Here is a 27939-nt window from a genome sequence, read left to right on the forward strand (position 1 = left end):
CACTTCCCCGCGCCAGGTCTCCGTGCTCCAGCCAGACAGTGGCTGCAGTGTCCAGGAGCGGCGGACAGAAACCTGGGATGGAACGGAGGTGGCTGCTGTTTCGTGCCAACACTTCATCGAGGACACGTCGAGCAAGGTCAGACGGTCGCCCCGGAGGCCCACTCAGAGCCAGCTCAGGGGCCACCGATCCGTGGCACTGGGCTGTGCGCTGTCCCCAACGGGCACCAGGTGGGTCGGACCTCAGCAGGAGAGGAGCCTCGCCGGACACGGGTCTGTCCGTCTCTAGCTCTTGCCCGCGGGAGTTCTGGAAGGTAGGCAGGGCTGAGCAAACACCACAGAAATTCAGGAGGGAAGGATAAGTCAGCCGTGTGCGGACACGAGTGTCCAGTCAGAGCGCGAGCACAGGGACGCCTGGGGAGCCCAGCTGACCTGTCCTTTGTCTGCGGGGACTGAACTCCTCGGCCGGATCCCGTCACCCTGCTTGCGGGAAGGGCTTCCTCCCTGGGTAGCATCGCTGCGGTCTCACAGAAAACAGCAGAACCCGGGGGCTCTGTGGGGCTGGGCTAGGAAGTTCTCAGCGGGGCTCCCCCAGTTCACCGGCGGTGCCCAAGGGAGGAATCGGTCTGTGCGGGGCCGGCATCCCCGGGAGCAGGTGGACGCTCTGGGGAAGGTGGTGGCCCAGCTGCGCCTCGAAGTCCACCCGCGGGTGGTCATGACCGAGTAGCACCCTCTACGGAGACTTGACAGAGATTTTTAAAAACGGATTTTAATGTTTTGTGCGTGACGGGCTTAGAGCACGATTTCCACAGTCAGCAGTTACCGTTGGATTCACGGCTAAGAATGGCAGCGGGACCCTCGGAGTGAGTGCGGCCGTCCTCCTCGTCCTGGGGGGCACAGGGGTTCAGGGCGGCCCAGCCTGCGAGACCACCTGCTTGGACCTGAGTCCACGCTGGCCAAGCCGGAGCCTGTCGCAGCCACTCCCGCCCACCAAACTCCTTCATGCGCCTCGCTGTGCCCCGCAAGCACGAGGGCCCCTGAGGATGCATGTGTGCGCCAGGCCCCAGCATCCCCCCGTGGGCCAGCAAGAGCCCGGCACCTGCTCTCCAAGCTCCCTGTGGCGGGGCGGGGTCCAAGGCACAGACGCAACCAGCTGGGCTCCCTCGGGCAATGCCCACACCCCAGCGATGTCCGAAGAGGGACATAAACCAGGCATCTGTCTGGGACGCTCGGAAACAAGGTACACAGGCTCGCGGACTCGAGGTGGAAATAAGCAGATGCAGAAGTTCATACTAGATGTCAGAGCTTGTTTTATTAATATTATTTTTCCACTGATCCAATAACTAAACTAAAACAGTTTTCGGAAGAGCAGACGTGCCCGTTCAGCTTAACCCTGGTACCTGTGGGCCCGCAGAGCGCGTCCGGGGGTAGGAAGTGCTTCCACGGCCTCTTGTGCTTCTCCGTAAACCTCGGATTCCGGTGCAGGCATCCCCACCACCCTCGGGTCTCACAGTCAAGTCAGCGCCCGTGTCGGTGGTGTCCCCACCGTCCCGTGGCTCTCAGGCAGGTCTCAGTCGTGCTGAAGGTCCTCCGACACGAGACAGGACGGTAAAAAGAAACACACTGAGCTGAGCAGTGCAGTCCCCAGCCGCCAGCCTGCTCTCCAGCTGCATATTTTAATATAAAATACTCGTCCGGCACACGACACCCCTCCGGAGCTGAACACGGTGACCGGCGCGCTCCTCCTGGGTCTAGGACAGAAAATGTAATTCCAAACACGATCGGGATGTTACTTTCAAGGCAGGAGAACGTTGGAGAAAGCAGCACTTCCTCCGCCACCGAGCGGACCCCAGCCCCCCGGAGTCCAGGGTGTCCATCTGTCCCCACAGGAAGTCCTTCCGCGCACATCCCCCGGCCAGTCGCTGCTCCTGCACCACAGCATCGTCTCCCACCAGAAGCAAGCGTGGCTGCAGGCTCCTTCCTCGTGACTTCTTCAGTTAAGAGTTAAATAAAATTAACGTTGCTCTAAAGAGGAGGTAAAATCCCAGGGTGCGGGCCAGCGTCTGCCGCGCACGTCATGTCTCGGGGAGCTGGTTGATGTCGGTGAGCTTGGTGTCATTGAGGATGGCCCGGATCCGCTCCAGGGAGCCCGCCTGCCGGATCCGCTCCAGCTGCACCTGGGAAGCGACAGGGACACGTGCCTGCGCCTCGGGCCGGACTCTCCCAAGGGGACTCAGTTTTGAGGCGACCGGGCCCCTCAGAGCAATTTGCTCCCCGGGGGCTGCTGTGCGACAGACCCAGGCTGACTGCTGGGACTGCAACAGGGATGACCCCCGACCCCTGGCCTCGTAGACGCCACAGGCTGAGTTCGGGACACACGAATGAACCGCGAGCTTCGAGGGTTGTTTCCAATCTCCCAAACATCCGTGCAGGCATCCGCTGGGCCCAAGGCCGCAGGCACCCCACAGCCGGCTGTGGCGGTGGACAGGACGCCACGGGGAGGACCATGCCGAGCTGGGCCTCAAAGGAAGGGGTGTGGGGACGGGCATGGGGCGCCCACGGCGGGAAGGCGGTGCTGGGGGTCAGGAGAGGAACCAAGTGCAGGCAGTGGCCCGGCGGGGAAGGGTCTCGCGTCTGTGCCCACAACCACTTCCCTCGCAGAGCTGCCAGGGAGCGGGGCCCCGGGTCCCCACGGGCCTCACCTGCAGGGTCTGCGAGAGCTTCACGAAGTCCCTCTGCACCTGCTCGCTGACGTCCAGCTCAGTCTGCAGTCGCTGCGCCTTGTTCTTCTCCTCGAACACGAGCTGCTCCGCCGCCGTCTGCGAGCGCAGTCCACCGTGAGGCCCGGAAGCCATGGTCACGCAGCCGCGCACCGGCCCCACACAGCTGCCCTTGCGGCGTAAGGACAGAGCCACCACCCCAGCACCGCCACTGTTCAGCAGAAAGCAGTGGCCGAGAGGAGCTACCGCGGCAGCAGGGATGGCCCAGCACCTGCCATAGCGGCTCCCATGAGCCCGTCCGCCCGGCCAGGGAGCCCTCCCGCGAGACGGCAGGGGAGCCTTTCTCGGGACATGGGACCCTCCAGTACTGCGGCTGCAGTCGGCCTCGTGGAGGTTGTCCTCACCCGGCTGGCCTCAGGCTGCGCGTACATGGGGGACGGGCCCCATGGACGGCCCAGAGCAGCACTTGCCATGGCGACCTGACAGGGTCCTTTCCCGTTCGCCTGCGGATGGCCTCGGGGGATCCGGCCCCAAGCTGCCACATCCTCCCACACAGGCACCATGCAACCCTGTGTTCCCGGCGCCACATCACCTTAGCCGCCGTCTCCTTCTTTAACTGCTCTTCCAAAGTCACCTTCAGCTCCTGGAGGCCCTCGAGCTGCTGTGACTCGTCCCTCAGGGCAGCCTCCAGCTGGGAAAGGAGAAAGCCGAGCTGGAAAGGGCCTGGGGCTCAGAGCAGCAGCCCCACCCTCAGGCACCCCCGGCCCTGGCCACCGGCTGCCTGCGCCATCCCCACCTGCTCATCGCTGCCCCCCAAGACCTCCTGCCTCATCAAACATCCATCAGGTCCCTACTAGGTCCTGAGGCCCGGGGACAGAGGTCAGGAGACAGACGTGCGTGTGACTGATGGTATGTGACCACAGAGAAGCAGAGCGTCACCCTGCCAGTAAAGCTCACGTGACACTGACCCATAATGGAAACGTTTTCCAGGGAAGGAGGAGAGTGGGAAGGGGTGAAGGCGGGAACGCGTGTAAGAGCACGCAGAACCGGGGTGAGTCCCTGCTGCCGCGGGAACGCGTGTAAGAGCACGCAGAACCGGGGTGAGTCCCTGCTGCCGCGGGAACGCGTGTAAGAGCACGCAGAACCGGGGTGAGTCCCTGCTGCCGCGGCCCTGCGGGTGGGCGCGGGAGAGGCCCTGAGCTGGGCAGGGGACACGGGCTCCATCCTGGCGACGGCAGGGGCTACAGGGGGTTTGACAGCGATACAGTTGTGTGTGTGTCCTGATAGTTCTGAAAGACCCCTGGGGCTACACTACGAAGAGGACCCGGGAGGCGTCCGTGTTGGAGGCAGACAGAGGCATCAGGCCGGTAGAGCATGGGGGCCGAGCACTTAAGTCCGAGCCCAAACAGGTGATGCGTGCGGACAAGACTGAGGTGCGCCAAAGCGGGTGTGGTCTGCCCGTCTGCCCCCCACAGCACAGGAGCCGGAATTGTGGCGCCGGGGACAGACCAGAAGGCGCGACTCCTACCGGGGTCCACAGCGTGTGGTGGAAAGTTTTCCACTGTCAGGAGGTGACGGTTTCCAGGGAGGGAAATACCAAGGACGCAGGGCCCAGACAGTAGGATGGGTGGTGCCGAGACCCGGCAGAAGCCGTCCCTTCCCTAAAGGAACGTGAACGGGCCGGGAGCACCACCAGCATCGAGGTCACGCGGATGGCCGGCGGGACCGTCACAGCTGGGGGCGAGGGGCCTGAGGGGGCTGGGAGGGGACAGCAGATGGGCACAGGACACATGGGGCTGCTCAGCCAGGGCCGGTGGCAGCCCAGGCCAGAGAAGGGCAGGGGCCAGGCCCCTGGGTGTTGCCAGAGACAGCGTGAAGAGGCAAGCAGCCAGGAAAGAGAGACGGCAGAGCCACGGGGAAGCCGCGGCCAGCGAGACGAGAGGAGTGGACGAGGGCTCAGCTGGTCGGGCTTGCGGGATGAAGGGCGTGCCTGGTGGGGCCGCAGGGCATGGGGCAGGCAAGCAGCGGTGTTGATGTCAGGATTGCGAGAAACACCCCCTCCTGCTTGTAGGAGACCCTGTTCCACACCGATGCGCCCTGACCCCACCCGCCTGTCCCGGAGCCCCAGCAGACACCAGGCAGCCGCTCCCTGCGGGCGGGACGCAGCCCGTCTCCCACACACGACTCCCAGCTGCGGTGCAGTCCCCATGGTCCTCAGGAGACTCACCTGTGCCTTTTCCACTTTTATTCTTTCTAGTTCAGCTTTTAGGCTAGACACGGAAGCTGGAAGGGAAGGGGGAAACGTCAGCCTTGCTGAGGTCTTCCTCATTCACACTCCCTTCTCCCATAAGCTTGATCTCAAGGAAAGCAGTCGGAAGCCAAGAGCAGACCAGGGCCCCCCTCCCTCAAGTGCCCCAGCCCCCCCAGCAGCACAGAGCTCTAGTGCAGGCAGAGGCCACATGGAAAGTGCGTCCTGCGCCAGGTCGAACTCGGGCCCGTGCAGCCCAGCAGGGCTCTGCCAGGAGCAGCAGCTCCACTCCCTGAACAGAGGATTTTCAAGTCCCAATTAAATCTGAATTTACTCCGGATATACCAGAACATCTGAAAACCCCTTCATTCTTTCCTACACCTCCTCTGCCCGTTTGCTGCCTTTCAGGTGTATACAATGTGAAAGTCAGCAGCCCGCGGTGCCCCGTTTCCCCACCCACTTCTCCCAGGCCCCACCCCTGGCCCGGGCCCCACCCAGCTCCTCCTTGCAGTTTTCGATCTCCAGCTGCAGGGTCTCCTCAAGGTTCTCCTTCAAACACTGCTCGGCCTGGATCTGCTCTTTGAGGAACAGGATCTCGGCCTTCAGCTTCTCCTCCGTGTGCTCCGCCGCCGTCCGCACGTGCACAATGCTCTCCCGGTATTTGAGGACCAGCTCCCGCAGCGCCTGCAGCCGAGAAACCGGGCTCGCCGGCTGTGCGACACCGTAGAAGCCCCGGACGGCTCCCGCCCCCGCATCCTCCGTTCCAGAGAGAGCAGAAGCTCGCCCTCAGGACTCCCCGCCATGGCGCACCACAGGCGCTCCACGGGGCAGAACCCGACACTAGGGCCAGAAACAGCAGGGCGGGCTGCGTGTCTCCCGGAGACCTCCTCAGCAGAAAAGCAAGAACGCATGGGACATGCAGTGTGGACGGGCTGTGCAGGCCTCCGCGGCCCCGCTGCCTCCTGGTCAAACCTGAGGGAGCCGGGTTGAGGTCCCAGCAGGCCACGCCCCCAAGGAAGCGTGACTTCCGCACAGAGTGACCTCCCACGCGCACTGACACGCTCTGCCAAGCGCCGGCCATGGGCCACAGGCCATGAGGCACGCTGGGACAGACGCCGCAGGGCGAAGAGCCGCTTTCCAAGGGGAGTGCCTGTTTTTCTATAATAAACTCAGTTTAAAACTAATTTCCCTGAATCGTAGTTGTCTTCTTTTTTAAAAAGTCCAATTACACCCTAAGGCAACTGTGAGGTAAACACGGACTCCTCAGGTCCCCGCCTGCAGCACCTGAAGTCAGCTCGGGCAGAGCAAAGAGCACCCAGAGACCGTGGGAGGAAAGCCCCGAGATCTCCTCCTGGAGCAGGTCTAAGCCTCAGTCCCCCTGCCTGCACCGGTCACACACCCTTCCAGCATTCCAGGAAGTGTGCTCAGTCCCGAAGTTCAAGTCTAGAGAGCCTGGAAAAGAGGAGCCCGCCCAGGCACAAAACCGCTCATCAGGGAATGGTGGGGAGAGCGCTAGCAGACTGGTCCCCAAACTCTCTCTGCTGAGATCAGCCACCAGTTCCCAAAGCGCAGCGCCAGTGGCCCGCACGGAGACATGAGGTCGGGAAGGCAGGGGCCAGACACAGGGCGCTGGTGGCAGGTCAGCGAGGTGGCCCCATGAATAAATAAAACCCAGTGGTCGTGTTCATATGTACACGGGGGGAGGGGGGTGTAAAAAAAAGGAGGCGGCCCAAGTTATAGAGGTTGGATCTGCAGGGTAGGATCAGGGAAAACTTGCAAAATTATACATTTCTGTAGTGTTGATACTTAGATAGTTAACTATTGTAAGTTCTTTTTTTTTTAAAACGGAAACAAAAGATCTCACAAGTAACAACTGCTCCTTGCCTATACTGTCTGCATCTCCTGGACTTGGCCTCACAGGCAGCTGAAGGACCTGCCGGTGGGGAGCACAAGGGTGGGGACGGTGCGGGGCTGTGAGCGCTCCCGGCCCGCCTGGGACCCAGATGGGAGACAGTCACGAGTGTTTCTGGGAAGCGGGCAGCTTCACAGCCCACATCCGCCCAATGACAGAGGAACAGAAGCGACCCCACGTGTTGGTGAAGTTAAGTGAGGGCAGGAGGGTGGCAGGTGTTGTTCACCCTCCCCAGGCTGCTACAGAAAACCAAGCCCGGCAAGACCTCCTCGCCCTCCATTTTCACAGTGCTCCCTGGGGGCTCTGCAAATTGCTGCCCCGGTGAGGGGCTTAGGTCTAGACCAAGCATGCGTAACTCTACAGTAAAAAAGACATAACCCAACTCAGAAATGAGCCCAAGATCTGAACAGACTTTTCTCCGAGGAACACAGACGAATGGCCAATAAACTACGGGAAGACACTCACTACCACTGCGCGGGCACGGAACACATGAGAACCAAAAGACGCTGCTCCACACCCGCCGCGCCGGCTGGAGTGAAACAGTGAGACTGGCACCAGAGGGGATGGGCAGCAGCCAGGACAGCGGGGACAGGACCAGTGGGGACAGGGACCAGTGGGGACGGGCACCAGCAGGGACAGGAGAGAGCCTCATGCAATTACTGTGTAGCTCTCACAGGCCCTGTGACTGAACCTCAAGGTATGTCCCCCAGAGAAACCCACACGAGCAGCGGACGTCCACAGCAACATCATCCTCAGCTATGTGCACGAGGAGACCCCCCCGGAGGCCCACCCAGAGGCCAGCGGGTAAACAGAACATCCACGCGGCCAAGACAAGGGCGGGCACTCGGATGCGGCTGTGCGGCGCAGGGACCGTGGACAACGGTCTGCGGCAGTGAAGGACCACACACCGCCCACACCGCAGGGTCCCAGCTGCGCACAGCACGGCACGGCAATGCTGGGAAGACAGGAACTCGGCAGGTGCTCCGGGCGGGGCGGTGGGGGGAGAAGGGCCCAGGCGTCTTCCGGAGGTGATGCGCACATTCTGAAATTATGGGGCTGTATCCGAGAGCCGCCGGCCCCACCGTGCTCGACGCTTCACCGCGCTCCACCTGCGCGGCCTGTCGCGCGTGAGAACCAGCCAGCAGCCATTTCAGAAGCCGTGCATCCCTGCTCCTGAGCCCGGGGAAACATGGTACCTCCAGAGTGTCCGGGAGCACGGAGTCTTCCGCCTGCTGCAGCGACGCGTGCAGGCTGTGCTTCCCCTGCAGACTGTCATTGTCCTTCTGCAGCCTGGCCAGCTCGTCCGCCACCTGCTCCCGCGACCGCAGCAGCACTGCCTGCAACACACGCCAGAGTCACCACCGCCGCTGCAGCCGGGAGACACTGCGCCAAAGCAGTGGGGGCTGGGCACACGAGGACACTCGGAACGACCGCCATGTCACCCACAGGGGCTCCTCCCTCTCGAGGACGCAGACAGGAAGAAGCGTCTGAGCCCGTGCTCCGCGGTCTCCATGGGCTGCAGAGACGTCATGACCCCTCCCCCACTCCCCGGCAGCCCCAGGCCCTGCAGCTGGGGCTTCACTCAAACAGAGCACATGTGGGAGCAAACACCGCACGACCCCGTCTCCCCACCAGCTGGGACAGCCGAGCAGCACCGGCTCCCTTGCACAGAGTCCACGTCTACACAGTCAGCTCAGGTTCCGCACACATGGCCCAACGGCCACGTGTGCTGCCGTCGGCCAGAGGACCCCTGCTTGGAACTATGGGACACCTGAGCAGCTCGTTCCTAAAATGGAACCAGCGCCCACGTGTGTTTGCATGCTGATGCACCATACAATTGTAGGTATTTGATGAGGATTTGAATCGTTATAAAAATTATCCCAGCTACTTTGAGCATATGATGAAATTCTACACAAGTATCTGACTTCTGCTAACTTCACCCGGTCATTTCACCGGAGCACGTGTATAAACACAAACTGTGCGCTCCCAAACTCCATTAGCGGCGGCGGCTCTACAAGAGGCATGCACTATGCAGGGGGACAGAGATGAAAGCTGGAGCCCAGCCTGGACAAGCTCACAGTGCAGGGGAGGAGAGCTCGGCAAAGTGACAACCCCAGGGAAGTACAAGCACTAGGATGGGGACAGGGGCAGCAGGGATGACAGGACAGAGCAGTTCCAAGGGGAGAAGCTCAAGGTCATTTCCCATAGAAGGGGACTGCAGCATCCGGAAGGTCGAAGGCTGCTGGCAGGCCTGCACGGTCACGCATCAATCTCAGTTCATTCTGCGGCTCTTATCTGCAGGTCTGAAACCACTGGGCTTACGTTCCCCTTCAGCCCTTTCACAAAATAGGAGCATCCCACTCTCTCTGGGACATGAAAAGGGGGAAAAAATAACATGGGTATAGCTACTACTTTTGTAAAGAGAAAAGCATGAGGATACACCAAAAATATATTTAAATGATCCTACAAAGGAGGGGGCAGGATGGACTGAAAGGAATAGGGAATGGAAGAAGTATGAACATTTATCCATTTTTATAATTTTTTTTTAAAAGACTTTATTTATTTATTTGCCAGAGACAGAGGGAGAGAGAGTGAGCACAGGCAGACAAAGAGGCAGGCAGAGGCAGAGGGAGAAGCAGGTTCCCTGCCAAGCAAGGAGCCCAATGTGGGAGTCGATCCCAGGAGCCGAAGGCAGCTGCTTAACCAACTGAGCCACCTAGGCGTCCCGATCCATTTTTATAATTTTATAAACCATGTTGCATGCCTCCCCAAAAAAGTAAATCAAAAAAGAAAAAAAGGGAAACCCAAAAATGTCACACGGACAGACACAAAGGGAGCTCACCCTGCATGGAAGCGGTAACCACAGAGGAAGTAGCTAACTCCAGGAGCTTTGGAAACATAGCAGGTGCACTGCGAATCCTCAGCTGAGACACATTCTAAGAGCAAGAAGTGCTACAAAGAATCACAGAAACTCACTCAATGCTCTTGCTGTTGGTGGCACTACTCGGTCACTCAGAAACCGTGGTGCCCCCGCCCTAACCAGGTGATGGCCGCCGCACGGCAAGCCCCCTGCCCCACAGAGCACCCCACAGACTCACTGCGCCTCTGTGCTGCTCGTGCCCAGATGTCTAATCTGAATCGAATCGCGTGGAATAATCCAACATGTATTCTAGGGGGCAGCTGGTCTGGGCTCTGCAAAATTGCTAATGTCACAGACGACCAAAAAAACCAAAAACAAAAAAACCCACCACCAAAATGGTAGATGACTGTTCTAGATTATCAGAGACTAAAAGAGAGTAAAGTGACAAGACGGCAAAAGACAGTATGTTACCCCTGACTGGTTCTTCCACCAAAAAATCAGAATAAAAAACCAAAACCGCCCCTACGAAGAACCACGCGCTTTGGGGACCCTGGTCCCATTTTAAGGGTACGAGAACAGTGCCGTGGTGGAGGAGAAGCACCCCTCCTCCGCTCTCGCGTGACGCGTGTTCAAGTATTCCGGAGCAGCACAGTGTCGGCGAAGGATTTCCAGGTGGCTCAGAACACACACACACACACACACACACACACACACAGAGATGGTAGAGACGGAGAAGCCTCAGCAGTGCATAAGCAGGTGCAGCCCAACACTGACAACTGGGAATGCTAACTGAAGACACGAGGAGTGTCCATTCCATAAGCCGCTGGAGACGGACATGCTCCCAGACGCTGCTGGGGTAACGCGAAGATCCCAGGCATGGCCACAGCAGCTCTTGTGTGAAGGGGCAAAGACACAGGGTCTCTCTCCCTCCCTCCAAGAACCTGTGCAGGTCACGTCAAGAAAGAGGTCAGGCAGCAGATGGAGCGCAGGCCCCCAGCCTGCCTTCGAACACGTCTCTGGTCACCTGCCACGCGCTCATTCTAAGCGGCGTCCACTCGGGGGGCGCGGGCCGATGTGTGTGGAAGACAAGCAGGCAGAGACGAGGGAGGACAGAGGAGAGAGGAGCTAAACGCTGGAATGCTGTCAGCATTAGCAGTGGCTTTTGCGCTGACAGTTACCGTGTCGTACCCTCCGATCGACGAGAAGGTATGAAAGTCCCTGGTCAAGGGTCAGAATGAGATGCTCCAGAGCCTAGGGCTAGTATTTCGGGACCAGCTCCAGAGGCGCTCAGACGCTGACCCAACGCCAGCCAAGAACAAAGCATTGCTGTGCCCAGACAACTGAAGGCCTTCCCCCATCACCACTGGCCGAGCAGGATGCGAGGTTGGCAGGCTCTGTCAGCTCGGCCATCATCTTACAAGGGCCATCGGCATCGGGTTCCAGCTTCAAGGAAACTGAAGCAGAGGCGGATGGAGCCAGCCCAGTGGGGAAGGAGGCCTGGTCCCAGGAGCTACCCTGCAGGGTTCCCAGCAGCTCTTCCTCCAGGAGCTGTCCGCCCCAGCCCTCAAGACAGACAGACGGCCCCGTGCAGCACCGCAGCGATGGTGCCCATGTCAGTGGCCTGGGAGCCCCGGGAGCCCTGGGAGCCTGGTTTCGGTCAGGGAGCTGCCCGGGGCAGGTATGGGACGGCTCCAGCTGCCGGGGCTGTGGGGGATTTCAATGTCCACCTCGTATCTGAGCCCACCGGCAGCCCAGAGCTCACCCTACTGAGGCTGCCCAAGTCAGAAAAGGACAGTAAGTTAAAGGTCCGAGTGGTTTTGGTTGGGAGGCAGGTTTAGAAAAGGAGTGGGGTCTTCATGTAACCTCGTCCATGACCAACACTGCTTCAGCCCCGGAGAGCCAAACAGCAGGGCCACTGGGCAAAGGAGACAGCCCCAGCAAAGAGGGTCTCACAACAGAACAAGAAAGTTAGTTAACATGGTTCATGCTAACTTAAATGTCAACTTACCATCTGCTCCTGAACATCCCTTTTTGCCTGGGAAAAGCCCTGCTGTAACTCTTCAAGTAAGCTCTCGGACGCCTGGGCTCTCAGGACAAGTGCGGAGATCTTAAAAGACAAAAGCGCACACGGACAATATCGTTAGGGAGCTGGCGATTCTGACAGGAACCCTTGCAGCCCCGGCTTATCTCACACTCAGAGCTGATGCTGGCTTCATTTGCCACTACTCATCACCACTCACGACGCAGATGTGCGTGCCTCTGCGGGGCCTCAGCCCTGCCGCCACACCGGGCAGCAGGGGCAGTGCCCGGGCTTGCACACCACTGTGCACGGACAGCACTACCGGGCTCTCCGGACTTGGATGACAACCCACGTGGCCTACTCACAGTACCCTGTAAGGAGCTCTTAGGAAAAAGATAAAAAATTCTGAAACTCTGTCAACTAAAAAAACAAATAAAACAAAACAAAAAAAAACACTCACAGTGTAAAGGACAAATAGATTTTCTCTGAACTGGCTTCAGGCTTCAAGATGACTTACTTCAAAGCAATAAACACATGATTAACATCACTGAATTCTCAACTCCCTCTGACTTAATGTTCCTGAGACGGGTCCTGTGAGACTCGGGGATAGTTGGGATGTAACGTTGATAGGTACGTATCAATGATAAAATACAACATACAATACAATATGTACATAACAATGATAAAATACAACAACACACATGTATTTAGACACTGAGAACATGACTATCTGCTCCCAGTAACAGCAGATCAGACCGGGGGACCCAACCTTCCTATTTGGAATTAAGAAAACCAGATAAAAATATGAACAATAACTACTTGAAGGCCCTGGAGGAGACGGCAAAAAAGACACAGAACTCTGGACCAGATAGAGGACACATGGAGAGTCAAGCGGTATTTGCAACAGCTCTTCCCTAGAAGCACGTGCTGGTTCCGAAAGAAACACACATGACACCACAAAGCTCAGTGCCCCAGGGTAGGGGGGCAGAGATGAGAGTCCAGAACCCACGATGCAAAAGGAGCCAAGGACTGGGTCCCCAGAGGGTGACACCAAGGAAAAGGGAAGACTTTAACCCAACCTTCACACCTTTATGTACTCTCCATTCCTGTGACTGGATGACAGTGGTCCGGGATTGTGAGGACCACTAGTTGCCTCTCATCAGGAAAATGGTTTTTTTTTTTTTTTTTTAAGAGTTTTATTTATTTGAGAGGGAAAGAAGGAGTGGTGGGGAACAGCAGAGGCAGAGGGGGAAGCAGGCTCCCCGCTGAGCAGGGAGCCCGATGGGGGACTCGATCCCAGGACTCTGAGATCATGACCTGAGACAAAGGCAGAGGCTTAACCCACTGAGCCACCCAGGAGCCCCTCTTTTTTTATTTTTATTTTTTTAAAGATTTTATTTGTCTATTTGACAGAGAAGAAACAAAACCAGGAGAAGAGGAAGAGGGGGAAGCAGGCTTCCCGCTGAGCAGAGAGCCTGACTCAGGGCTCGATCCCAGGACCCTGAGATCATGACCTAAGCCGAAGGCAGATGTTTAACTCAGTAAGCCACCCAGGTTTTATGTTTTTTCAATATTTTCACATATAATGTCTAGCACTCAAGTAAAAATGCACAAAGAAAAGATAGGATAAAAACAAAAATAAATAATAACACAGGTAATACAAACACATCTAAAATGAATCCAGATTTGGGAATTATTAGAGAAAGACTGTATCTGACCTGTCCAGAGATTTAAAAGGCAAAATTTAAACCTACTGGAGAACTAGGAAAAACAGAAAGTAACCAAAAGAATATGATAAACAGAAAAAAAAAAATCAACTGTCTTAGTTAAAAATTTCAGTGGATGCGTTTTAATAGATCAGACACATTAGAAGAGAAAATGAGTGAGATGTAAAACAGAGCTGAAGAAGAAAATGAACAAAGACAAAAACGTTAGAAAATACAGAAAAGCCTTAAAAAGCCACGGAGAGACCACATGCGGGTCTAACATGTGCATCTGCAGAGGCACGGCCGTGGAGGCAGAGAGCCAGCAGCGCGAATGCGAGGCCCTCGCAACGACCCTGCACCTGCTGGAGGCCGCTCCCGAGAAGCGGGGCCACGCGTCCACCGCAGACACGCGGGGGTGCAGGAGAGCGAGTGCTCGCAGAAGCCAGAAACGACGCTGCGCCCTCCACCGCGGATCGCACGCACGGGGCCATCTCCCCGGCACAGAAGGACGCGCAGAACATCTCCCCACGGACGCACCCCGTGGTGCGCAGGAGCCTCCCAGACAGAGGACCTGAAAGAGCCACCAGACGACAGGCTTCCATCTATACGCAGTTGAGGCCATGCCGCACAGCCCACGGTGCAGGACACCAGAAGCCCACCTGCCTCTCGGTGCGGCCGCGCGACAGGGCATGCCGCAACATGAGTTCCCTGTCCCCATCCAGGTGAGGACCGCCCTGGCACATCTTTCACATGTTAAAATCCATCCAAGTTTACACATGAGATTTCTGCTTGCTGTAGGTAATGTCTCAGTAAAAGCAAGTTTGTAAAGGACACATGATGGCTGAGAATATTCCAACTGCGGTGTAAGACATCAATTCAGAAATCCAAGAAACCCTGAGAACCCTAAACAGCGGAAAGGAAAAAGATACACCGAGGTACAGAACAGTGAAACTGCTGAAAACGAAAGCCACAAAGAGCATCCTTAACACAGCCAGGGGAAAAAACAACATTTCACCTAAAGGAGCAACATTGAGACGCCCACAGACTTCTTACAAGAAACTCGGATGCCACAGCGATGAGCGCCAGAGACAAGCAGCCCCGTGCTCAGGCCCGCAGCCGGACAAGCACCCTTCTTGGATGAAGGTAGGAGTAAGACGGTCGATCTGACAGATGAGAATATGGACGAGTACAGACTTCCAAGATGCATGAGGCCCACGGCGGCCTTTCTCCACGCTGATCACAATGAAAAACTCTGGATAAATACGAAAGCTACCCAAAGACTAAAAAATAAGCAAAAGCAGTCAAGGGAAGGAAGTCCGCAGAGGAAAAAGCAACCCCTCGGGGGGTGAACCCATGGTCCCCACGGGGCTCCCCCACTTCCAACTGCCCCACAGGAGGGCTGCCCAGCTGCGGGGGCGCAGGGCTGTTCTGGGGATGGGCGCTAGAGAAAGGGCATCCACCGGCGCGAGCCCCACACCCACCTCTGAGCAATCCGCAAGTGAACACATCCAATGGCTCCGCAGAGGCTTCGAGAAATGGACCGGTCACCCAAGGTGAGACAGAACTTGCTAACGGAACCTGATCACGTTAACAGAACGCTAAGTCTCACGATACAATATCCCTAATTGGGACACCTGGGTGGCTCAGTTGGTTAAGCGGCTGCCTTCCGCTCAGGTCATGATCCCAGCGTCCTGGAATCGAGTCCCACATCGGGCTCCTTGCTCCACAGGGAGCCTGCTTCTCCCTCTGCCACTCTGTCTGCCTTTGCTCTCTCTCTCTCTCTGACAAATAAATAAAATCTTAAAAAAAAATCCCTAAATCCAGGACACAATCTAAAAGCACCTGACACGGAGAGAATCAGGAAAATGTGAGCAATTCTCAAAGGAAAGGAATTCCCCACACGCCAGCCCCACGATGACCCGACAGCTCCGAGGCAGGTATGCGAACCACGCAAAGGTGAGCATCTGTGACATGAATGAAAACAGGGCTCGCAGCAGCAAAACAAAAACCCTTTAAAAAGAGCAGCAGGTGAAAAGGTTACTGTGAATCACAGCAGAGAATCTGGCATAGAAGCAGCCAAACCAATCGGAGAGAACAGAGACTAAGCCTGAGCCACAGGCGCGTACCCACCAGGTGAGCGACAAGACGACCCTGCGGGGCAGACAAAGGGGGTCTTCTCACTAAATGGTATAGGAACCGGCTAAACATATGGAAAAGATAAAATTTCACCTTTATCTGTGCAACTACATCAAAGTCAGCTCTAGACGGGTTTTTAGAGATAAACGTGACTATAAACAATGAAGCTTCTAGAAAAATAATGTAAAAACATCTTTATAATGCCAGGATAACAAAATACTCATTTAAAAAAATATATTATTATTTATTTTAGAGAGGAGCACATGAGCAGGGAGAGGAACAGAGGGGGAGGAGAAGGGAGGGGAAGAATGCCAAGCAGACTCTGCAGGGAGCACACAGCCCACACAGTCCCAGCACCCTGAGATCACGACCTGAGCCAAGATCAAGAGTTGGATGTTCAGCTCACTGAGCCATCCAGGTGCCCCAAGAAAATACTGTTTTAGAAAACAGAACAAAGGGACGCCTGGGTGGCTCAGTTGGTTGGACGACTGCCTTTGGCTCGGGTCATGATCCCGGAGTCCCAGGATCGAGTCCCGCATCGGGCTTCCAGCTCCATGGGGAGTCTGCTGCTCCCTCTGACCTTCTCTTCGCTCATGCTCTCTCTCACTGTCTCTCTCTCTCAAATAAATAAATAAAATCTTAAAAAAAAAGCTACATTAAATAAAAACAAAAAAACAAACAAACAAAAATCACCAATCGTAAAGGTCAATAAACCTGGCTACCTGAAAATCAAGAACTTCGGTTCATCAAAAGGCTCCAATAAGTAACAGAAACACAAAATATGAGAGACACGTGCCACACAAGTCACCAAAGACTCTAGTAGGATTGTGTAAGGAGCTTCTAACAAGTCGGAAAAATAACCAAAACCAGATAAACAGACAGGACAATCCAACAGACAATCAGCATTAAGACTGGAGAGGACTCCCACAAGCGCACATGTGCACACACACACGCACTGATATCCCAGAGGCCAAGAAACAGGACAAGTGCCACACAACCTGGGTGGTCTTTGAAGAAAGGCACATGCAGCCCCTGTGAGACCCCAGCATCACCTGCCATGACCACAGGCCCACAGGGATCCCCTGTGCATTGTTGGTGAGAGCGTAAATGCAGATGGCCACTGTGGACGACGGTCTGGCCTTGTCACCCACTGTCAACCGCCGCATGCATTCCAAACGCTCCGAGCCGGAGTACTCCAAGTACAGAAGTACTCCAAGCAGAAGTACCAGCCCCACATGGAAATTGCAAAGCAGAATTACTTCTAATACTGCAGAACGGGAAGCCACCCAAATGCATGTCCTGACAAAAAGACGGACGGACCCGTACGGGACAAGTGTGCGATGACCACAAGGAAGCAGCCACTGCTCCCCCGTCAGGGAAGAACATCACGATGCCACACAGAGAACGACAAGACAATACACGTGTCGGACGGTGTCCGAAGTCAGGTGGGGGCAGGCGTGGCAGGCAGGTTCGCATGCGGCTCTTTTATCCTGACGGGGCTCTGCGGAGAGGAGCACAGGCATGCCAGGCCTGTCCAGGAAGCTTTGAGTTTTTTTACGTGTTACACATTTAAGAAGTCAGTAAGAACTTAAAAAGCATCACTCCTGAGACGTCTGGGTGGCTCAGTGGGTTAAGCCTCTGCCTTCGGCTCAGGTCATGATCCCAGGGTCCTGGGATCGAGTCCCACATTGGGCTCCTGCTCAGCGAGAAGCCTGCTTCTCCCTCTACCTCTGCCTGCCTGTCTGCCTGTGCTCACGCTCATACGCACGCGCTTTCTAATAAATAAATAAATAAAATCTTTTAAAGAAATAATAAAATAAAATAAAAAGCATCACTCCCGTCAGAAAGCTCTGCGTGTGCAGCAGGAATACCTGCTGAAGGTAGAAAATGCGAGCCCGCGGACAGCCACGGAGCACAGAGCCACGCTTCCCAGTTCTGGAGGGCCGGCTACAGAAAGCTCGGGCAGGGAGCTTGACTCCCCGGGCACAGACAGACCCGGGGTCTCGGCCGAGAGACCAGGGCTGGGGTCCAGAGCCACTGCCCAAGGCCACACGGCGCCATCAGCCCACGTACCTGGTGGCCGGCGTCGTGGGCGCTGCGACTCAGGGCGGCCTCCAGCTGCTGCCGCTCCCGCGCCGTGGTCTCCAGCTGCTCGTGTGCCTGCCTAAGCATGGCCTGCAGCTTCTTCACCTGCGGACGGCAAACGCCGGTGAACACGTGGCTCCACGGAAGCCTCTGCGCACTAAGATGAAGGCCCGACCTCCAGAAATTTTAAAGAGCTCATCTGTTTTCCTCCCGAGAAACAGCACGCACTTGTCCATTCAGAAAGGCCGGCGGCATTCGAGGGCAGTGCCTGGCTTGGGCTGAGCAGGCGGCCTCGCACATGTGCTCTCGTGCGGGAAGGTCGTTCCCCGTCCCATCCCGCATGCCGGGGCCCTTACTCCGCTCTGTCCGCTGCCTCCCACCTGCACCCATGCTAACACTATGCACCTTCTGTGAGACCAACGTCAAACTGTGTTATTTCCCTACTTGGAATTCCTAAAGGCGTCCCAAGGCCCTCAGGGTAGAAATCAGGTGCCGTCCACCAGCAGCGCTCCCCCGTGACCTCACCCTGCCTTCCCTCTGCAGCGTCGTCTCCCCTCCTGCTCCCCTACTCAGCCCCGAGCTGGCCGTGCTTCCGGAACACAGCGCTCCCCTTTCTAAGTGTTCCTTTGTGCACCTCTCCTATCCCTGAACACCCTCTCCCGTTTCTTCTCCCAATTTTCACTCTGGCTCTAGAACACACCTAGCTCGAGCGACAACTTCTCTGAGCACACGGCGAGGCCCTCCCGCGTCCCTAGAAAGTGTTTCCAACATGGAAAGCAGTGCACCCGGAGGAAATGAATGGCGGTGGCATCTGGACGTATCAAGCCATCCTCCTAACCTGCTTATCTAATTTTAAGACAACTAAGGAAACAATCTTTACAATAATCAAATAATTTGGAAACAAGGAAAAAATCATCTGTTCCTCCTATGTCCTCTCACAAGCCCACTCTCTGGAGACTCCCCTTCCCTAAGTGTCCTCAAGAATTCGCCGTCAGACACGCTGCTTGGAGAGGGACCTGCCCATCCCCTGCCCCTGAGAACTCGCCCCCATCTGCTCAGCAAGTCTGTGACAAGAAGCGGGCAACAGCAGTGAAGAGCCCACGCAGGGTTAAGAGGATGAGCCTGGGAGCTTCTGGCTGGCGCAGCACCAGCGCCCGACCCCCCACCCTAGCAGGTCCCAGCCGCAGGAAGGCACTCTGCGGGGCCGCTCCTGAGCAGCTGGCCGCCGTGGGCAAAGGGGAGGGCACAGGGACCCCGGGTGCCGCTGCCCCTCCAAGAGCCTGGCCGGCCAGCGCAGAAGCTGGTGAGCCATGGGAGCGTGGACAAAAGGTCCTGGTGTGCCCCCCGCGGAATGCAGCGGGTGTCCTGGAGGTCACATGGATGTATGTATGTCCCCAAGAGAAGGGAGAAGGGAGCCCTTATTTCCGCGTGTCCAGGGGAAGGACGCCACGGCCCTCCGGTCTCGCAAGCAGCTCACCTGGTCTCTGGTCTCTGCCTCCTGAACCTGAATGCCCTGTAGCTGCTTCTCGTAGTTGGAGCACATGTCGCAGCGTCGACCGAGTTTGTTCCCTGCGTTATGAACCTGAGGCACCAAAATGACCCTCGTCAGGCAGCACGGGTCGTTCCACCCACACTACCCAGAAAGCCTGGGCAGGGTAAACAACGTCGTCATGGATTTATGGCAACAGAGGGTGGGGTTCTGACACGGTGGACACCAACACGAGCACGAGAGGACGCCCAGGGCCCTGAGACACCGCGCCTCAGGAGAGCAAGAGGCCACAGTCCCAGGCCGAGAGCCGCACGCCATCCATGAGGGGCTGCGGGCGGGGAACCAGCGCACCAAGCTCAAGCTGCCAACCAGTGAGCTACACGTCCTTCCTGCGATTGAGGGAGGCGGCTCCACTCAGAGCTCAACCGCTCCTTCCGGAGACGGGGCCCTGAGAGAGAAAGCGCTGCAAATCCGAGAACCTGGCCCCCTGTCTCCATGCGCACGGTCACCAGGCAAACCTGCACGACTCTGTGGCCTGCGACAAAGCCCTCACCTGTGAGCCGGCGACCATGTCCCTAGAACACAGGCCCCGTGAACCCGAGCCACTGCGCAAGGCATCAAGTTTGCTCCTACTGGTCCCTCTGAGTTTGCAAACACGTCCGAGAGGAAAATAAACCTCCTGAAACGTCGCCTTCTTCTCCCTCCTGTGGTGTCCGCCCCCTCCTGATGTGCACTCACGCACGAACTGCTGACGAGATCGCAAGGAGCGACGACAGAAGGGGTCTCGGAGAACACCAAGACTGGCAACAGGGCAGAGCAAGCACGTTCCTCCAGCATGAAGCTGCCTGCGTGCCGCTCTGGGGGGGCACTTGGGGGCAGTGGGGGTGCTGCACAGTCAGAGCGATCAGCCAGTCGGTCCCAGGACTCGGGCAGAAGGCCGCTCCCGGCAACATGTGCATGCCGGCACCCCAGGGCCATCTAGTGAAGGGACAATCCCATGGCCACCGGGTGTCCCACCGCTGGAGCGAGCGGGAGAAAAGCAGGAGGACGGCTCACCTCTTTCTGCAGGAGATTCCATTCGGTCTCACTGACCAGGCGGTAACCACTGGGGGACACATAAGCACTTTCCACACCCTGGGTGACGCTGGAGAGGAGAGACGCGGTCTCCTCCTGCTCGGGCGTCATGGCCTTGATGGCTCTCTCCTGATCTTTGGTCAACATGAACCCACTTGGCATCTGCAGCGACCCAAGGGATGCCGTGTCGAAGTTCTCGGGCGCCGAGTCTGCTCCCACCAGCGGCCCAAAGTCCGACTCATCCAGGTTGCCGGCAGATTTTGCTTTGCAGTTGTAGCCCAGCGCTCTGCACTGCAGCGAGCCGGAGGTCCCCAGGCTGTCCGTAGACTGTGCCCTCCTGAGTCCGTCCTTAAACATGTCCGCGTCCGACTTGCCGAATGGGTCTGCAGACGGCAACAGCAAGTCCGCGTCCAGCGAGTGCGCAGAGCCATGGGCGCTGCCCAGGTGTTCCTGAAACGTGACAACACACACGGCCGAGTCAGACGACGCGCTCCACTTCAGAGATGGGAGCGAGCGCGTTGCAGACACACCTGCCACACACTACACACGCCACTCCGCAGCATGCTCCCTCCGTAGTCCTGGGGCATTCACCAATGACCTCTGTGTGCTGGGCCCAAGCCAGGCGCTCAGGACACAGCTGCGAGCAAACCCCGACCTCGGCATGTGTGCAGCTCATGAGAAACAGTGCGCCAGCGAGCAGGCGGGCAGAACACCGCACAGCGTGACACGGCAGGCTCCCGCTCTGGGCTGAGAGCTCCAGGGGCTCGAGGTGTGGGCTTGAAGCCGGACAGGAGTCGGGGGAGGACTCCCGGAGCTCCGTGCTGGGGACGCCCACGGGGAGACGCCCACCCAACACAGGGAGCAGAAGGCTTTAGACAGAGGCTGGAGAGTGACCGCCGCAATGAGAACTAAAGTCACAGCAGCAGCTCACAACCCTACGAAGGGTCTACGGACCAGAGGGGCTGCTGAGGCCAGAGCCCCAAGAAACACCGATTCCGTCCGCACTGCGGCTGGACAGAGGAAGGAGTAGCCTGAGAGGGCTGCAGTGAGAATGACATCGGACATTGGCAGGAGACATGAGCACGTGAAGTCTGTTAATCCTGTTTCTTTGTTTTCTATGTTTTACGATGTTTTTCCCATTCTGAGGACCTTGCCAGCCAGAGAGAGACTGGCCCTCCAAGCCACCTGGGTCCTCCAATTAATACACAAGTCGCCTAAGAACACGCCTGGCACATACACCCGACCCATCCCGCATCCAGCCCAGCCGCCTCCTTTACCTGCCCTCACTGCCCCACACCAGTGCACCCCCACCCTAAATCGACCAGGCGCCAGGCGTGGGGAAACGGAGGAGACCCTGCACCGAAGTCTACCGGGATTCCCCCAACCAGCCCGCCCTGCGCAGCCCCGCACCTGCCCTCCGAGTCCCCAACGCCCGGGGCCCATGTTGTCCCCGTTCCCGCTCCTGCCTTGCGACCCAGCATTGCTGCGTCTGCACATGGCTCTGCATGATGTGCATGACTTGCTGCTAGGGACACTGTGAGCGACATCACACTTTCCTTCCAATGGCACGGACCCACAGGCCTGGGCACAAATCAACCAGGATGGGATTATGGGGCCTCTGCATGCCAGCGATTCAATACCACTTGTGGGAAAACATTTACTGATGTGCCAAAACCTCCAAGACAGATTTAAGTGGAAAAAATTTACATAAAACATTATGGAGAGTTACAATATGGGTCATGGTTAAAAAGTGAAAATAGAAACACACACGTTAACTCTGGGAACAGAAAACAAAACGGAAGCAGAGCTACGCGGTGTCACCTCTGGGCAGGGGGACCATCCCGAAGCTATCCTTGTTTCGCAAGACTTTTCTGTACTTTCCACATTTCCCACAGCAAACATACTTTGCTTTTATAGTGAGAAAAAGATCCTCTACGCATCAGGCAAAAGAAGATATCAGGCCCTACAAATTTTGATCATCTTTAGCCAAAAAACTCAGTCTCTGAAGCGGCCACTATGAACCTCACATCAACAGGGAAAAGTAAATCGTCATGAGCCTCAATACAAGTGTTTTCCACAAAGCGTAAAAGATCAGATCCGAAAACCTAAAATAGACTTCGAATGTCAGAAAATAACGTTATGTACAATATATACTACAGACCAACGAAGACAGAATCAAAATATTTTTTAAAAGCTTCACTGTATGTTATAACAAATCTCCCTTTCCCATTTTCCTGCTAAAATATTTTCTGAAAAGTCTGAAACATTTTCAAACATTCCTGCATACAAAAAACACATAACGCTTGGCAGTACCCAAAAACTGTGACACTCTCCTGGGAGTCTGACCGCTTAAAAAATGCACGGGAGAATCAGGCCAAGTGGTTCTCAGTGTACGACCCAAAACAAAGAATGCAGAAAAACAATTACATCATCCTTGTCAGCGTGCACGGGGATATTTTTAAAACGTTGACGTCCAGCCACCCATAAACATGGAAACCTAAGTGACCAGGAAGCAGATCACACAGGGCTGAGCGTCCACGTGCCAACCACACAGACACACGGAACCCCTCAAAGTGGGAACAGACCCTGATCCAATCCAGCCGGGAGGTGGGGCAGGGCTGGAGGCAGTGGGTGCGAGGCACATGAGCTCGGGGCAGGGGGACAGGGCTGGCTGTACGGATGCGGGGAGCATGGGAAGCACTGAGCGTCACCCAGAGGTGAAGGCCCTTCTGTGCCTCTGGGGCCCCAGAGGCTGGGGGCCTTCGCTCTTACCCCGAAGGCGGGAACAGTCAGCCCGCGTCCTGAAGATGAGAGGGAGGACCTCAGCGGTCAGCGAGCAGGGCAGGTGGCCTGGTGGGGCAGCCCCCGGCGCGCTAACAGAACAGGACGGCGACTGTGGCTGGAACGGCGAGCAGTGGGAGGTGACTCCCAGTCACGGGAGTCCGTGTGCTCTGAGGAGGGAGGCCTGGCTGCAGCTGCACTGCCCATAAGGGAAGGGGACAGTAATGCTGGGGGCGCCACAGGCCAATAGGCTGCAGACAGGAAATCTGATGGAGAGGCTCCAGCCGCCGCGGGGAGGGCGCGAGAGGCCCCAAGGCCACGGGAGCAGCACTCTCCATGCCCGGGGCTCCCCCCCTCCCGCCTCTTCCACCCGCCGCCCCGGCCTCACCCGCTGTCCTCACAGCCCACGGCCTCAGACCAGCTGATGTGCAAGCATGTGCTGTGGGGAGTTTGGTGACTCGGGAAATGAGATCGTCTTCTAGAGAAAAACCCAAAGCACCAGCATCAGTTACTGTCATCCCCGAAAAGATCCAGCAGGCGGCCCTGCAGTCCCCTTCTGCTCTGATCCAGGAACCGCTGCAAGCAAGAGCATCTAAGCCGCTGAGCGCAAGGAGAGGACCCGGTGTCTCCGGAGCACTCCCTGCCGGCTCGCAGACGTGGGGACACACATCTCCTCTGTATCTCCTCGGATGCTCGGCCCTGCACGCCCGCACGCACATGGTCACATTGTGGCCACGGCGACCCTGATGACGGCATCACCTTACCTCCTCGTTTGACAGCTGGGCCGCAGGCTCCTCATGTGGGAAAGCACACGCAGCCGGGGCTCTCCCCTCCTCCTCCGTGTCCGCTTGGCTGGGGTCCTTCCGCTTGTGAAATCTCTGCTGCTCATCTTCCTCCTAAAAGTTAAGGAAAACAGATACGGACGTCACCCCGGTAACCTGTACCTCACAGTTCACTCATTCCGCGGCCGCTCCAAGCACACAGAGAGCGCAGAGAATTGCGGGAAAACCGGGCGCTGGCAGCTCTTCACTGTGCCCCCGCGTCAGGACGTCAGTCCTAATGCTTTCCCACTGCGGGCCCAGAGCACGGAGCCCGGCCTGGAGGAGAAACCAGGAAACGGCTTCCAAGAAGCACGTGTGAAGAGAAAGCACCCCGAAACAGCCCCTCCTTCATGGGGCCCCGGGGCTGTACGCGGATGCTCCTGCTGACGCTGGCAGCATTCGGGTGGGCATAGCCCCTGGAAACCGGGCGAGTTCACGTGAGACGCAAAAGCAACGGCTGAAGTTCATATACTGCTGCACGACCAGACGAGCAGACCCCTCAGTGTCCCCCGCCCCGGCCTGGCACGTGGGGACATGGCCATGGCACCTCACAGGGCAGGGGTGGGGGGGCATGAGCTTCTGCAGGAGCAGTGCCACGTGCTCTGCACGGGCAGGGGAAATGGGCCGAGAAGCACCACTACTGGCTCTGGAACAGTCAGCGGACCAAGGAGTCTGCCAACCGGGGGCGGGGCGGGGCGAGGCGGAGCTCCAAGGACAGGGAGGCAGGCGCACAGGGGACCCCCAGTGTTCTGCCGTGGCTAAGAGGGCAGGCATGGCAAGAGGGGGACGCAGGCTTCGAACCTCAGATCTGCCGGCAGTCCGCACCGCAGCTGGGGCACGTCAGTGCGTCTGCTCCGAGAGCTCAGGACAGAAGCTTTAGAGGCAAAGCCTTAGCATGCACAGACATGCGGGAAAACCTTGGCAGGCATTAACAGTGGCCGTCAGTGAGCGGCGGCAGCGTTTCGACTGTGGTCACGGACAGCAGTCCAGAGCCTCAGCCTGAGCTTGCTGTGTCCGCACACCCAGAAGAGGAGGAGTCACAACTAGAAGACCGGAATTTTGAAAAGGATGAAACTTTTGAACCCAAATCCAACCTAAGTCCTACAAGGCAGTCTGAACAACATCTATGGCACCGAGAAAAGCTCCCACGTGGCTCTCCGCAGGAGATCTCTGCTCCCGCGTGACACCCGGCAAGGCTGGGACACACCACTGTCAGAGACAAAGAACACAGATCGCGAGGCCGTCTGGGCGTGTGATGGAGCCAGGGATCGAGGCCGTCACAGTGTGTCCACCCCGGCAGGGAGTGTCAGCTCCCCAGCGCGGGGCCAAGGACAGCAAGTTCCACGTACCCTGTGTGGACTAGAACCAACCAGACACCCACTTCCGATCACGGATACATGCCCGAGAGGACCGTCCTCCACACAAAGACCAGACGACAGACGCACGTGCTCCTCCAAGGGAGGGGCTGGGATAGTCTCCTCCGTCCCCTCGCGTGTACAACAAAGCATCTGCAACCTCAGATGTGTCTGGGTGTGGCTCGTGTGGCTCAGACAGGATTTCAAAAGGTAAGGAGAACGCAGGCTCTCCGGGCACCCTTGGGAATCCTGTCTGTGGCAGCTAACCATCCCGCGCCGTCACCGTCCAACGAGGCTTTCAGAGCCATGTCACCAAAGACGGGACCTGGATACACAAAATCCCGTGGTCTGGGAAAACCGAACAGCACTGCGGAGAAAGAGCTTCTCAGAACCGTGAACCGCTGCGTCCCGCAGCTTCCAAAAAGGACCAAGGCTAAAGAAGTTCTTTTCCCACAGTCAAGGCCCTCACGGAAGCTGAAAAGCAAAATCCCTCCGACGCAGCTACTGTGTACTTGGAAAGGGCGCGGAGGCCCGCAGGCTCGGGACAAGCCTGTGAGGGGGCGGGGGGCGCGTCCGCAGCATGGCTCACCTGGTCTCGCTTCTTCAGCTCCTCCACCTGCCGCAGCTGCTCTGCGGTGAGCACGGCCTCCATGCGCTGCATGTCCCGCATGAGCAGACGCTGCGACTCCAGAAACTGGTCGTTGGCCTTCTGCCACGTGTGCTTCAGCTGGTTGTGCTGCTGTCGCTCTTGCTCCAAGAGATGACACACTGTTTGGGAACCCCCAATCAGAAACACCGGGTTTTAACAGCAGGCGACGGCTGGAACCGGGGCCCCTAGACCAGGTCCGGCTAGCGGTCCACCTCAGCTGGGACTCTGCGGCGCACAAGCACCGAGGGGCCACCAGCGACTGGACACAGGGCAGCCGTCCACTCGCACAGGCTCCCAAAGCGTGCTCCCAGGAACAGCAACATGTGAGAAAAGGAGATCTGTGCCCAGGGAGTGTTAGAAACCTTGCTTAGATGAATTTTTACAGGGTCCTTCACTGTAGGACTTAGAGCCCAGCACCTGTGCTCATGCCTGTGTTCTCCTGGAGGAGGATACAGAACACAGCAGTTCCCCAACTCCTTTGACACCAAGTCCTCTCCACAGTGCCACTCACGTGACAAGGGCAGTTCTGGGGAACACCCTTTGCGAGACACTGCTCTGAAAGCCACAAGTATGGTAACCGTGATTCAGTGTCTTTAGAGACACTCTGACAAGTCTGTTACCCAGATGTCCCTCCTGAGCCCACACAGCTCTGATGGCTCAGGACAAGGCGAAGGTTCTCTGTATCAGCAGATACGGCCCACACGCCCCTGCCTGGCCATCCTGTACCAACGAACCGGTGGGTGGCATCACCCAGTCACTCAAGCCAGAAACCAGAGACAGCCACTGCAGCTGCTGCGCCTCACCCCACCCACCGCCCCCGTGACAGGAACTACGAGCTCCCTCCGGTGCGGGGGACACAACCCTCATCTGCCAACAGCCTCAGACCAGCTCTCACGACTCACACAACTGGTACGTGTCCTGCCATTCGTCTTCGTGCCCTGGCCTACCCTCCACACCGCTGTCAAACGGACTTCTTAAGTACAAAATCTGTATGATCACTCTCAAGTTTCAAGCCCTTCAGGAAAGCCAAAGACAAGGCCACATACTGTATAATGCCATTTACACAGAAGCCCAGAAGAGGTAAATCTGTATAGACAGACCAAGGTTGCCGAGGGCTGGGAGGGCGAGAGAAAAAGAAGTGACGAGTAATGAGGACAGAATGTCCTGCTGGGAAGCTGTGGAATCAGACAGTGACAACAGTACACAGCTCTTTGAGTACAGTAGCCTTGAAAAGAGTGAGCTTCATGGCATGTGAATTATATCTCCATAAAGCTTTTATTTAAGAAAAATGTTTTTGTTTTTTTTTTAAAGATTTATTGATTGATTGATGAGAGAGAGAGAGGGAGGGAGGCAGACACAGAGGGAGAAGCAGGCTCCCCACTGGGCAGGAAGCCCAAAGAGAAACCTTTTCAGGAGCTCCTTCCCGCCCATCTGGTAAATCCCAAGCCATCAGCCTAAGGCAGCCCACAATCTGGCTCCCACTTCTCCCTGGCCGCTGGTATCCTAACTTTGCTGAACAAATTTCTCCCACTCTGTGACCTTGCTGTAGCACGTGCAAATGGCCTTGAACATCAGGCTCGTCTCTGGCCGCCGGACAAAAACACACCTGTCGGTCACAGCCCCCCTTCACACCTTCTTTCAAGAAGCCCACCCATGCACCTCTCAGTGCACCTGCAAGCCGGTCCCAGGGAGGCGAGAACACTAACTTGGCGAATTCTCCCAATTCGGGCTGCAAGTCACACAGCTGCTTGCGTTGTACCTTCTCCTCCGTTAAGCACTAGTTTTGGTGTGTGCTTCCAGATGGAAATTATGCCCTGCTCATTAATGAAACTTCTCAGATACTTTCCAGATAGTTAGGAAGGCTTGGGGCACGTCATTTGAACAGAAAGTCCTATTTCTTTGGATGCTCTCAGAGTCTACGTGTCTTTTTGATGCAGCACCACATCTGAAAAGTGCTTCCTGAAAACCAAAGACCTGCTCAAACTTTGGGTTATTCTCCTAACATTTTAAGAAATAATACTGTGGGCTTACAGAATTTCACCTTTCCAACTATTTGGGGGGAAAACCCCGAACACGCAAGCCTCAA

The 27939-nt window shown here is 56.9% G+C and overlaps 1 protein-coding gene across 3 annotated transcripts in view; it reads right to left on the bottom strand.

Moving 5' to 3' along the window:
• Positions 1 to 1290: 1290 nt before the first annotated feature.
• RABEP1 (rabaptin, RAB GTPase binding effector protein 1) overlaps positions 1291 to 27939 on the bottom strand; it is an 89550-nt gene continuing 62901 nt past the window's right edge. For 2 of the 3 annotated variants that reach the window (XM_045083188.1, XM_045083186.1), the window contains 12 exons: positions 25794 to 25972; positions 23793 to 23924; positions 20230 to 20697; positions 19162 to 19266; positions 17673 to 17789; positions 11746 to 11844; positions 8074 to 8214; positions 5460 to 5649; positions 4945 to 5000; positions 3310 to 3408; positions 2700 to 2816; positions 1291 to 2174 (listed from right to left, as the gene is read on the bottom strand). In XM_045083188.1, the coding sequence (XP_044939123.1) occupies positions 2073 to 2174; positions 2700 to 2816; positions 3310 to 3408; positions 4945 to 5000; positions 5460 to 5649; positions 8074 to 8214; positions 11746 to 11844; positions 17673 to 17789; positions 19162 to 19266; positions 20230 to 20697; positions 23793 to 23924; positions 25794 to 25972 (1805 nt within the window). In that variant the 3' untranslated portion in view covers positions 1291 to 2072. The remainder of the gene's footprint in view (positions 2175 to 2699; positions 2817 to 3309; positions 3409 to 4944; positions 5001 to 5459; positions 5650 to 8073; positions 8215 to 11745; positions 11845 to 17672; positions 17790 to 19161; positions 19267 to 20229; positions 20698 to 23792; positions 23925 to 25793; positions 25973 to 27939) is intronic. The other variant, XM_045083187.1, reaches the window with a different exon arrangement.

Source organism: Mustela putorius, unplaced genomic scaffold (assembly GCF_011764305.1).
Source record: "Mustela putorius furo isolate JIRA1106 unplaced genomic scaffold, ASM1176430v1.1 tig00000695_pilon_pilon_pilon, whole genome shotgun sequence".
Taxonomy (NCBI): Eukaryota; Metazoa; Chordata; class Mammalia; order Carnivora; family Mustelidae; genus Mustela; species Mustela putorius.